The sequence below is a fragment of the Cotesia typhae genome, unplaced genomic scaffold (assembly GCF_013202065.1).
Source record: "Cotesia typhae breed Kobodo isofemale line unplaced genomic scaffold, CoteBio_Ctyphae contig_11, whole genome shotgun sequence".
NCBI lineage: Eukaryota > Metazoa > Arthropoda > Insecta > Hymenoptera > Braconidae > Cotesia > Cotesia typhae.
The window spans coordinates 3,286,186-3,298,573 of record NW_027423711.1 but is presented as its reverse complement, the minus strand read 5'-3'; the positions used below and the strand labels follow the sequence as shown (position 1 = coordinate 3,298,573).

Genomic DNA, 12,388 nt, shown 5'->3' with positions numbered 1-12,388 from the left:
ATGTATTATTCTGCTCAGCCCAAATAAAAAACGAGTCTTATCACAAAAAAATTATTCCGTAAAGTAATCGCTCATGATTTCAGTAATTAATGCGACTTAAAAAAAATAATAAAAGAAAATTAGTAATATTACTATAATTAAACGTTTTGTTTTATCTATTATTTACAGATCCGCACAAATTAACATCAATCAAACCTGCCAACGTCAATATTAATTTGTCAATACCGGAGATCTAAATAAACTGATATGAGATAGAACAAGAATCTGGAAAAAATAGCTAACAAATAAAATAGAATTGAATAGTACACAAGTATGTGTAATTTATACGTGTACGTCGGAGGAATATAAAGTGTAGAACGAGAAAGGGTTAGATAAAAGAGCCGGCAAAGTTTTTTTGCACGAACTGATGGAAGTTAGGAAGTAAAAGAACGAGGTCGAGTAAAGATTTATATATAAACATATACCGAGAGCTGTTGAGAGCAATAGAGTGAGATTTTGGTGTAAGTAAGCAAGAGAATAAGTTTGATATATATATATATATATATATATATATATATATATATATATATATATATATATATATATATATATATATATATATATATATATATATATATATATATATAGGTATGCAGTATGTATGTATGTATGTATGTATGTATGTATCATGTGCACCTGTATTTAAAAGTAAGTTAAGTAAAATATCCCGACTCGGGCGGCCCCGAAATAGCAGTGTACGTCCTTGAAGTATGACGTCCTCGTAAGTCGCTCGATAACGGGCGGGGTGGAATAGTGACGTCAGCGTTGGACGTTGCCACCGAACCACCAGGCGTCTGGCTCGTCCGTTTCCCTTCACTACCCCGACATGCTCAGCTGGTCGCCTACACAACTTTCTCTCTCTCTTTCTTTATCTTTTTCCATAATACTTAACACTAAAATATTTCTTCTTTGTATAATGTAAATACATGCACATTACTTTCATATGCAGATTTTTTATCCACATGTACATTGTCTTGGAGATTAAAATTAATGCGGTAATCATCTCTATCCATACGTATTTATTGTATTCTAGCTTTCATATTTTTCACTCTCTTCTCTCTTGCAGGGAGATATGGTAAGGAGTGGCTTAATCAACTGGATTCCCGCATCTCTATCTCGCGACAATAAATACTACCTATTACTATTATATACTTCAGCATAACTGAGTAATCACCGACGCATAGATTTATATTAACGATTTTATATTAAATGATGATGAAGATGATGATGATAATGAACTGGTAGGACCCTAGATATTACAGGTGAGACCCACGTGCATGAGACTCTGTGTCTCGTGACCCAGAAGTACCGATTTTAAAAGTGGACACTGTTGCTGTGATCTGACCGCCATTAAGCCTCAGGGAAATACCGATACATAGCCAGGTATTCAAATATTATTACTTACAGCTTTAAATACGACCTAAATATTTTATTTTATTTTATATTATAGCCATACACTGAGTACTGAAGTATCTATTTATGAATAATTATATTTAATAATTGAAGATTTTAATTTTTATTAAAAAAATATGATTTGTCAAGTTTTAGATTTTTTAAAGAAGAAATGGTAAATATTTACAAGTGGGGTCAATCATTTTAATTTTTATTTTTTTTAACGAAATTTTTATTTGATTTTATTAATATATATTTTTTTTTAAATACATAAAAAAATAAAAAATTGATTAACAAATTTAAAAAAAAAATTTATAAATTTTTTAGAAAATTGGGATATTCAACTTTTTTTTAATTGTTCGTTTTTTATGTAATTTAAAAAAAAAAAAAAAAAAAAAAAAATTAGAAATTTTATCCAAAAACGACAGCTAATATTTTTCTCAACTTTTGAAGGCAAAAAAGCTATCCAAATCTTTATTTTTTTCTTCCACGACATTTTTTATTAATGCTAAAGTTAGCCGACGTTTTTAATTTTTTTCATTAATTAAATTAGAGCAAAAATTTTTTTTTTAAAACTGCATTTACAATTTTTACACATAAAAATTTTTTCTTGTTTTTTCTGTAATAATTTTTCCACTAAAAAAAAAATTCTAAAAATTTTTAGATGTCGGCTAACTTAATTTTCATGATTTTTTTTTTATTATAAATGCGCCGTAAAAATAAGCAAAATAAAAATAAAATTAAAAAAAGGTTAATTTTTCACCTAGTAGTCCAAAATGGAGTTTACCGCACTTGTAAATAATTACCGAAGAAATAATTCAATCACAATTTAAAGCAGAGTTATAAAAAAACTAAAAAAAGTGTTGAGATCATTATCAATTAATAGATGTTTTCTACACGATATAAATCAATGGACTCAGTATATATATATCTAATATTTCTTTTAATAGTTTTTTCTTCTATTTGGTTACTCTACACGTGATCGGTTTTGATACGCCAATGAGGTTTAGGGTAGTTTACGTCTGCATGTTTTATAAAGTGGCTAGTTTCGATTCCTCAAGTTCTTTGTTTTCATCCAATCTGATCGATTATTTTTTTTATTTTTTATTTACTTATTTTCCTCATAAAATTTTTTTTTCAGTGCAATTACATGAAAGCAATTTCTTCAAATGAAATAGTTATTAATTATTTATTGTTTTTACACCTGTTATTATACTCACGGATATGATACTTTGTCTTAAGGGATTTGTATACGTTGACTTATTTGGAACGAGGTTGTTAACCCTTGAAATGAAATGTTCTACGACCTACTTTGTGATAGGTACTTTGTTTTAAGGACACAGTCAAGTACTGATATATTATCTGTATTATATAGAGTTGATAAATTGATGATTAGCAGTATTTTGGGTCTCTTCTTTTATATTATTTAATTTTTTTATACTTTTATTAAATTATTATTGATTAAATATTATCTATTTAACTTTTAGGCAGATTTATGTTATCAAAACATTAATGCAATTGTATTTGTTTTTATAGATATAAATATGTTCGATCGTTTGCGCACGTAAATAAATACGTCAAACATATGCATTAGCTGGTGGAAGATATTTCCGGTGGTCTCGTGGGGCCGCGTGATCAAATCATTTTAATCACCAAGAGAAATAACTACTAAAAATGTACGTATATTTATAATATAAATAGTTATTTATTATTCAACTGGTAATAAATAGATTTCAATTTAATATTTTCAATTAAAGCTCTCGTATTTCTCAACAAAATAATTACATTTTTTTTTATTGCTCTTAGAAATGAAAGAACACGTATATATTTCAATTATTGATGAGATTGCTAAGACGGAGATATACCTAATGTGAAAATATGTAAAAAGTATTAAGTGGCACGTGACTCGGGTCTTTGTACTCTAGCCAAACAGTTGGATCACGCGTGTATATTTAGTCAAGCAGCAAAACAATGCAGTTTGGCTTCTTGGAAGAAAAAGATACGCTACGGAAGTGTATGATCAAAAAGCTTCAGTATATAGTTTACAAAAAAAAAAAAAAAAAAAAAAAAAAAAAATGTTAATTTAACGCTAAGGACCTGTGGTAATTTTTTTTTTTACTCTGCATGATTTGCTTTTTCTAGTTATCATCTTCATCATTATATTTATCATCTTCATCGTCAATGCATGATATAACAGTGCACTAATTTAAATGCAACTATATATTAAGATGTTGCAAGCGTAAATAAATAAACAAATGGCTGATTAACGTGTAAAGTTAGCGTGTCACACATAGTTTATGCGGTAAATTTATACTACGTGAGAAAAGCACGTGGCGATTAGTGATATGGAAAGGGAAAGCCGCAGACGTAAATGATATACACGACAGCGGTCATTGATGTAAAGGATCTCTTAAAAGTTCGCCAAGTTTTGCAATATTAAAAATATAATTAAGTATAACAGTAGGCCAAAAATTTATCGAGTGAGTAGATGATAAATCCGAAAATACCGTTCATTAATAGATTAATTAATATATTTATATCTACACAATCAAAAATTTTGTGTTAAAAATTTTTATATTAAATATTTAACACTTTTTTGTATCAATTTAATCAAATTAATGTTAAATTTTAAGACGTAAAATTTTTTACTGTGTATCATTCGAATTTTATAAATTTATACAGTTGTACAATCGAATAGAATTTATTTAAATAATTAATTTATTGATTCAAGATAAAACTAATGATGGTGATGAAGGGTAATTTTTGTCGGATAGCTGAATAGACGCGTGCCAGTGATAAAAACGCGGGTGCGTGACCACCGATGAGACGAATGGTATGAACGACAAAGTGGCCATATCCGCGTGTATCTTGTTGTAGCCTCAGCTAAGAAATAATGCCTAGTAGTTAGTATCGGGCGTGTTGCCAGACTATATTTATCAACCGACGAACCGGTTACACCTGTAAAGACTGACTAGAGAGTGACTATGTTTCCCGAAGAGTTTAACTGTCGATCGGGAACACATCAGCCCAACACTTACTTTCGGATGCTCAAAGATTGTTAAACACCAATCAGTGAGTTGTAAATTACTGTACCGTTTTTGTCATTCATTAATAATTATTATTACTCATCAGTTCTGTAATTTATTTGTCTTAATTTCAATTTGCCTGTAGTCTGCACAGTAAAAAATTTTTGTCATTGTGTACACGGAAAAATGACATTATAAATAGTAATAAGTGTCCCATCGTATTAAAAATTAGGAAAATTACATTTTTGTAATTCAAATTTTAAATGTTAATTTTCAAAGCTTTCAAAATAATTTTCTTGGTTCAAGAATTTTTCTCTTGATTTAAGTTAATTTTTTTTTTTTCAGTACAGTTTCATTATTTAAACAATTAATATATTACTGTAGTATGACTTCATTAGATACTTATCAGACAGTATTATAATTAAATGCAACTATTCAATGACAAGAGGAAAATAGAAAGAGAGAAATATTTTTCTTTCAATACCGCTTATCTTTCGACTTTCGATTATTTTACTAGATACAACTACAACAACAACAATAATTATTATTATAATAATAATAATTACAACATTATGGTATTTTATATACGTGTGAGTGTTTATATGATAATTCAATTGAATGACTCGACAATGATCGTCTCTCGATCACCAACGCCGCCTCCACAATCACCACCATCACCATGACCACCTCACGCGGCCAATAATTTATGTAGGTATGTGCGAATGCATGTATCCATATAGTCTATCTTTTAATATATGTATATAAATAATATAACGGTAAAACCTCTCACCGTCGTCAACATCCTGGCCCGAGGAACGTCGAGGGCGCGATAGTAAAATCAAGAAAAAAATTTTTCTAATCCATACTTTCTTTATCTTCATACTTTTTAGCTAAATATTAAATAACAATTTAGACGGAAAGAACAAGATGACACTGGATATCATCCCAGATTATACTCAGTGATATCTGTAGTGAAAAAATTTTCAGATAGTAGCTAGTATAATCCAAATTATATTGTGTGATATCTGGATTATACTCATTATAGTCCATATTATACTGGGTGATATCTGGATTATATTCATTATAATCTGGATTATACTAGCTACTATCTGAAAATTTTTTTTTTACCCAGTGTAATCTGGGACGATATTCAGTGTCATCTTGTTCTTACCGTGTAGAAACCAAAAGCAATTAAAAAAAAAAAAAAAGAAACTAGTTAACGAATCGGAATAAAAAGTAAATGATTAATTAATGAAGAATATATTCCAGCAGCACGGGTCAAGGTGAGACAAGTTTGTTAGTAATTCATATTATTAAAAAACCATTGCCCAAAAATTTTAATATTTTTTGAATTTAAAGTTAAAATAGCGACAAATGAGTCAAGGTACAATAGTAGAGTGAGTCGAAGGACTTACACTTGTTCCATGAGTGATGATCAGTATGATGATTGAGATGGTCTGTGGCCTCGAGGTTCCTATGGTGATCATTATTATTGTTGCTATCGGGTGGTGGAAATGCAGGTCTACCTACTGGATAAACAGCTGCACCAATTGTTCTGGATCCAACGTGGGTAGCTATGCTGCACTCCTCGACGACAACACAGTCCTCAACAATGCTACCGCGCATTGTCGTACCACCAGATACCGCCGGTTGAACCGTATTTGTTTTAGTACTAATCACGTTTTCAACAGTACGCATATCTACGTACTCTATCATATAAATTGCTTCTGTTGTGTTTTTTTTTTTTCTTTTGTATAAATTATTGCTGATAATTTATTATTTGGTCCCGCAATTAGTAATCAAGTTAGCCTCGATCATAACGTGTTTTTATTATTGATAATGATAGTCATAGTCATAGTAGTAATAGAACATTTTTAATTATCCTAGCTAATATTTTCAACTAATAACTGACAATTATATCTTCCAGAGGGTGAGCGTTGATGGTGGTGGGTATGGTAAAATTTTTCAACCCCACTAATGTAACGCATCAACGAAAATTCGCAATGATTTTTTTTGCATGAGCAAAAGTGGTAAATTTTTTTTTTTTAATTGTAACAACAAGAGTGCAGTAATAATATAAATATATTACATTTAAATATTAATAATTTATTTCTAGAGTGCTTAAGTGTGATTAATCGACGTGTGATGGATAAATAACAACACCAAAGGACTCAACTCATTTGTTAATTGCAAGTAACAGAGAGAGGTGTATAAAAAAGGATGTGACGCGCAACAATAATGATACAGGGTGAAAAATAATAATTACAAGACGTTGTCTTTGTGTATTAACAGTAGACAACCGACCTGCCACAGTCGCCGTTGATGGTGTTCCCGGTTCCCTCCAAATGGCATTGAAGACTCTCTCGTTGACAGCGAGCTCCAGACGCTCTGGCGGCAGCAAACGCTCGTTCCACAATTTCGACCTGGGAACTCGCATACGGCCACCGAGTTCTTCCTTCAGGGTGTTTTTAATTCAATACTTCTTCTTCTTTTCTTCCCTCTCTCTTTTTTTACTCTTGCTCTATTTTTTTTTTTTTTTTATTTAATAATTATTATTTATTTTTAGGCGAAGATAAAAGTATCCACCACTGGGGTATTATGACAGTCGAACTGATAAACACTTGAATGATCCAGCATCTAGGTTGTTTATTCCAAAAAGTTGTTCACTTAGATTCCCGTCAGAAGATGTGGATGATCAGATGATTCTTCTTCCTGTATTCCACGACGTACAACTTTGTTAACTTATGTGTGCTACGTATGAAATTCAACGTGCAGGAGTCAGGGGTGTTTTTTTCAGGTGAGGAGTAACTACACGCTTTTTTCTTATAAATTTAAAATTAAAAAAAAAATATTTAAAAAAAAACACGTGTCCAGTGGCTCGTGATTTTTAGCACCTTGTGAACAAGTGGTTGAAAAATTGAGTAATGAGATTTAATAAAAAGAGCATTAACAATTTTGTGAAGAACAATAATAATAAATAGAAAAAAAGTTATTACACTTGTGAATTTATAAATTAAATTTCGCGATTGGGCTGAGTGATTAAATGTGCAAGGTAAAGTTTTTGAATGATTGGTAAACTAAATACTAAGTGTGGAATTTTATTTTATTTTATTTTATTTTTTTTTTTTAATTCAGTTTCTTTTTGTTTTACTTACAGGCGATTAAAAGTTAATTTAAGTCTGGCTGGTTTGTTGAAAAATCATCGATGAGAATTTAATAAAATATCATGTCTAACAATTACACTTGTATAAACAAATGGTATGTATTATTATACGTAAATAGTATTTATCCAAAAACGAATAATAATAATAATAATAATAATAATAATAATAATAATAATAATAAAGTCACGTTGGTTAATTGATATAAAGAAGAAAAATAAATTAATTAATTGATACAAAATAATAATAACTGTCTCACTGTTGGATATCAGAGCACGCGGATAAAGAGAAGCTGACACAGCTCTCGTGATGGTGCACTTAAGGCCGGTCACCGCGTAACTGAGTCCGGAGCGCGCGCGGTTCTCCGCTATATTAAAACCGTACTGTGTGTAACGGCGAACGGCGCCACGATGACGTCATTGTGAACGTCATACTCTGGGATAGACCGGAGCAACGGTGGATCGATGGGCTTGCGCAGCAATGCACGACCCTTGCAAGTAAAGCTACTGGTGGTACTACTGGTATTGGGGGTGCCGGGTAGTGACAAGAGGGTGGTTACCTCACTTTACCCTATCTCCGCTAACAATGACGTCATTGTTATGAGTGACGTCATATTGCCAGTATATGCCTCGAGGTATCGTCGTAATATCATCGAACGAGGGCGCGAAAAATAGAATACACAAATAACTGAAGAATGAGCGTTACGAACTAGAGAAGACTGACTCAACTGACTTATTATCATAATAACATTTAAATGTTTAGTCATAATATTGATAATATTGATAACAATGACGAGTAAATCCATTCAAGTTATCAGGAAGAAAAGATTTAATGGAAGGTAAATTTTACCAATGTAACATCTGCATCATCATCTCTTTTATCTTTCTCTTCTAAATCTTCCTGTTGTTGTTGTTCTTCTTCTTCTTCTTCTTCTTCCTCGTAGTTAGAATTTTTTTCTTCTTTCTACTCTTCTCTTGGTCTCTTGTCCATTCATAATAAATTCTCTATCACTGGTTTTCTTTTTTTTTTATTTTTCCTCATACCGAGCTTTATTACCTGGCATGTTGCCATGTGCAAAGAGACTATTACGTTTGGTTCACGTCTCATAGTCGGTTAAATCCTATATTACACAAGATAAAAGCTACCCTGGACGGCGTATTATACGCGTGGCATAATACGTAGGTGGGATGAACGAGAGCACGTGTACCAGCCAGCCACCCTTACCATAATCTCGCCCACGTCTGCGTCACTTTTCCTTCCGTTTCGTCACTGTACCACCCACCACCTACTTAAAGTTTACCCGTTTAATTCACATCGTAGGTTACAAGTGAATCGTGACAATTTTTATACATATTTATTTTTTTTCTTCCCCTATATATACTCAATTTTTACATCCACATCCAAGCATATAGAATATATTGTATAAAATATGTTATACATTATATAATATATACTATTTTTTTTCTGCTTACTCTTGTACTATTCTTTTTTGTTGACACAATCAGCTATCGTACGCCTCAGTGGAGATTTAATGGCTGAGGTCATGGTGATGGGTTAAGCTTAAAGCTACTTCATTGAACAACCGGGAATCACCTTTTAACCTTGCGTCGCGTCATTATAAAACCATTTTTTATTAACCCTTAACATGTTTATTTATTATTTATCAATCTTCATGCTCTAATGACTTTTTTCTAAACTATTTACCTGCACCTTCTCATGTTCTTCTACTTCCTCGTATATTCATTTTTCGCATAAAAAATATTCGACGATAACAATTATGATTATAATTATTTAATCGATCCTGAGATGATGCGAGCAAGTATTTTAAAAAATCTGTACGATATACATGAACCATTGGATCCAACGAACCGAGAGGCTGATGTCTTTTTTTTTTTTGCTTCATCGTAGTATGTACATAATATGATACATAAGCTTTTATGCAATGCTTGGAAATTACGATAGTTAATGCACGTGAAACTCTTGTCTCTTTTATCTTTATTTCTCATGTATCACTTATAATGGATAAAGTATAATTTAAAAACGTGAATTAAATTTATTTCAATTTTTCTAGGTGATGAAGTAATAAACAGCATCAAAAACAACTACATTAACTATACACTATATAATATTCATAAGTTTTTTATATTTTATTTATCCTCAATATATAAATTTTAATTTTATTTATTTATTTTTTTAATTTCATGTTTGTTAAATTAATCCCACAAAAAAGAGGAATCATCATCAGTATCTTAAAACAGCAAGAACGATGCAAAAGTAAGATAGCGAAAGGAGGAGCAGCTGCCCGCGAGGCAATTTCGAAGGTCTTCGGAATTCTTTAGAAAGTGGTGAAGCGAAGGTGCGTATGATAGATACCTGGTAGTAGTTGATGCACATTGGGCAATCGGGAAAAAGAAGAAATCATGAGTGTGAGGAAACGAAGAAGGAAGAAATTATCGAGGTGATCCAGAGAGAACACTAATCCACAAATAAACATATATCTATACATCCAAGTGCAAATATGCATTTTATTTAATGAAGATGCTGTCCTTGATCTCACTTTGTTTAGCGGTATTAAATGCACCACTAAATTTAAAAGCTATTAATTTTATATTTTTATTTAATTTTATTTTAGATTTGTGATGCAGAAAACTTTTTTTTAATTAGCAATTTAGTTGTTATTGTCAGATAATAAATTGATTGAGTGAAGAATATTGAAATGACAGAAAGATAAATAAATAAATAAATGTTTTAGGTAGTATTATAATACTGTGAAAAATTTTTTAGAACGGAGAAGGTAGACTGGACGGGTGGACAGAAATCACGGCCAACAACCGGCCAGTGCCCTGTCACATCTGTGGATGTAAATACACTCAAAGAGGAGGGTGGACCACAACACCAGTAATAACACCAGCACCAACAGCGACAACAGGTTGCGTAATCGGGGAATATCGACAGAGTACGAAAACGAAAGTTACGGGGCAAGGCCCTCAAGTGTGTGGGCAAGTATGGGAATATTGTAAGCATGTGTTTTTATTTATCTCACGGTACTTTTCCATGTATATATTATACATATATATTATACATATAAATTAATCTATTAAAATCTACCATTGGCGATGTTGTAGGTAGTAAGATGACAGTCTAGACGAATCTACGTGTTATTTATTGCTGTTGTTGTTGTTGTTGATTTTGGCGATAATAAGCACACAGAAAAAAAAGTTCAAGTGAATCAAAAAAATATTTTTCTTCCTAATTATTTTCTTGAGCGAAAAAAAATTTTTTTTTGACAAGAAATTTCACTTAGTTCAATAAAATTAATTTTCTTGGTTTAATAAATACGTATTTTGATCCAAAAAAATTCATTTAAGTCAAAAACATCTTCTTGTTTTGAAAAAATTCAGCCTCTTGCTCCAAAAAATTTAGAAATAAATTTTCTTATCTTGAGAAAATTTTTTTCTGGCTCCAAAAAATTAAATATCTTGATAGTAAATTTTTATTGACTAAATAATATTGAATCATTTTTTTTTCATTCAATACGTACAATTGCACGCATAAAAATTTATTGTGTCAAGTATTTATGATAATTTGAATTAAGAAAAAATTACTTCTACCAAGACTAGAATTTCAAGAAAAATTTTTACTTCGGTCTTCCTTCATGCAGCCGAAAATTTTCTTGATCCAAGAATTTTATTTTCCAATCAAGAAATTTTTCTTTCTGTGTAAAATTATTACTGCTATTATATTACCATCGATGACGCGGAAAGAAGAAATGGAAGACAGGATAAGAGAAGAGAGTGTCCCCGTGCATCTTCGGGTGGAGGCCGTTAATTTATAATAAAACATGAGAAGAAAGCCTTGAATTCCATGAGTGGACCAGACGACCGCGGCACTGCTGTGTGTAGACCCAGTGACACGCATATCGCATATATATGTATAATATACAAACAAGCCATCATTATTTTGTTGTTTTTTTTTTTTTTTTTAATAAAATTATAGTTATACTCGAGCGCATTATTGGAAGAAATAATAAATAGCTGGACAGATAGATGAATGATGATGATGATGATGATGATGATGATGATGATGATGATAATAATGATAATGAAGAAGAAAGGAGTTAACCATGATGATGTCGACACTGAGAAATCGAGTTTAATCGTTTGATCTGTCTTTCCCTAATCACTTTTCTCTTTTACTCATGATTTACCTACTTGATGATCTCTTTCTTTCTTCTTTGTATTCCAGGTGTACACGGAGAAAGTCACATCGTCACGATGTCATGTGTTAGGTTTATGTAGGTATACGTTATACTTACATACCTAGAGAAGAAAGAGTAATATAATGATAATGAGAATAAAAAACGATACTAATGCTTAGTGTAGGTAAACACTATCGGTTATAAACGGCCGCTAAAACTGAAGGGCAATGCTCATTTCTTTTCTTCGTTTAATTATTAATATTACCTAATCAAACTCAAGGTCCCGGAAGAAGAAAAGCTTACTGAGGGTGATAGTTGTTTTAGGATGACAACTTGTAATACTTTAGTAGGTCTCGTTATTGCTAGTTGGAATATCAAGACAGTTGGATGTCTATAGGTATACATCAAGTCTTTCTATTGATTGATGTATATACAGATATATAACGGGTTAAGAACAAGTAATATGACCTCTCTTTTTATCCATACTGATAAACTCTCAATGGAGAAATGATGAAGCTGATGAATCGAAAATTTATTTTAAAAAGTAATCAGTTACTTTTTTTTTTTTCCTT

At 31.2% G+C, this 12,388-nt stretch overlaps 2 protein-coding genes and 1 long non-coding RNA gene across 7 annotated transcripts in view; 2 read left to right on the top strand and 1 right to left on the bottom strand.

Moving 5' to 3' along the window:
* Window positions 1–12,388, bottom strand: part of Hr38 (Hormone receptor-like in 38) — a 38,778-nt gene that overhangs the window by 16,255 nt on the left and 10,135 nt on the right. For 2 of the 5 annotated variants that reach the window (XM_074238555.1, XM_074238564.1), the window contains exon 1: window positions 5,873–6,466. The exons of 2 other annotated variants lie outside the window; for them this stretch is intronic. In XM_074238555.1, the coding sequence (XP_074094656.1) occupies window positions 5,873–6,173 (301 nt within the window). In that variant the 5' untranslated portion in view covers window positions 6,174–6,466. Of the gene's footprint in view, window positions 1–5,872; window positions 6,467–6,761; window positions 6,920–12,388 lie in introns of those variants that run through there. One more of the 5 variants, XM_074238574.1, reaches the window with a different exon arrangement.
* LOC141538053 (uncharacterized) lies at window positions 2,675–3,375 on the top strand. Its single transcript, XR_012480997.1, has 3 exons — window positions 2,675–2,752; window positions 2,968–3,107; window positions 3,238–3,375. It is a non-coding gene; the product is annotated as an uncharacterized LOC141538053 (long non-coding RNA).
* On the top strand, window positions 7,107–10,822 carry LOC141524590 (uncharacterized). Its single transcript, XM_074238611.1, has 5 exons — window positions 7,107–7,254; window positions 7,615–7,715; window positions 9,849–10,186; window positions 10,403–10,634; window positions 10,744–10,822. The coding sequence occupies exons 3-5, from the start codon at window positions 10,151–10,153 to the stop codon at window positions 10,761–10,763; spliced, it is 288 nt and encodes a 95-aa protein (XP_074094712.1). The 5' UTR covers window positions 7,107–7,254; window positions 7,615–7,715; window positions 9,849–10,150; the 3' UTR covers window positions 10,764–10,822.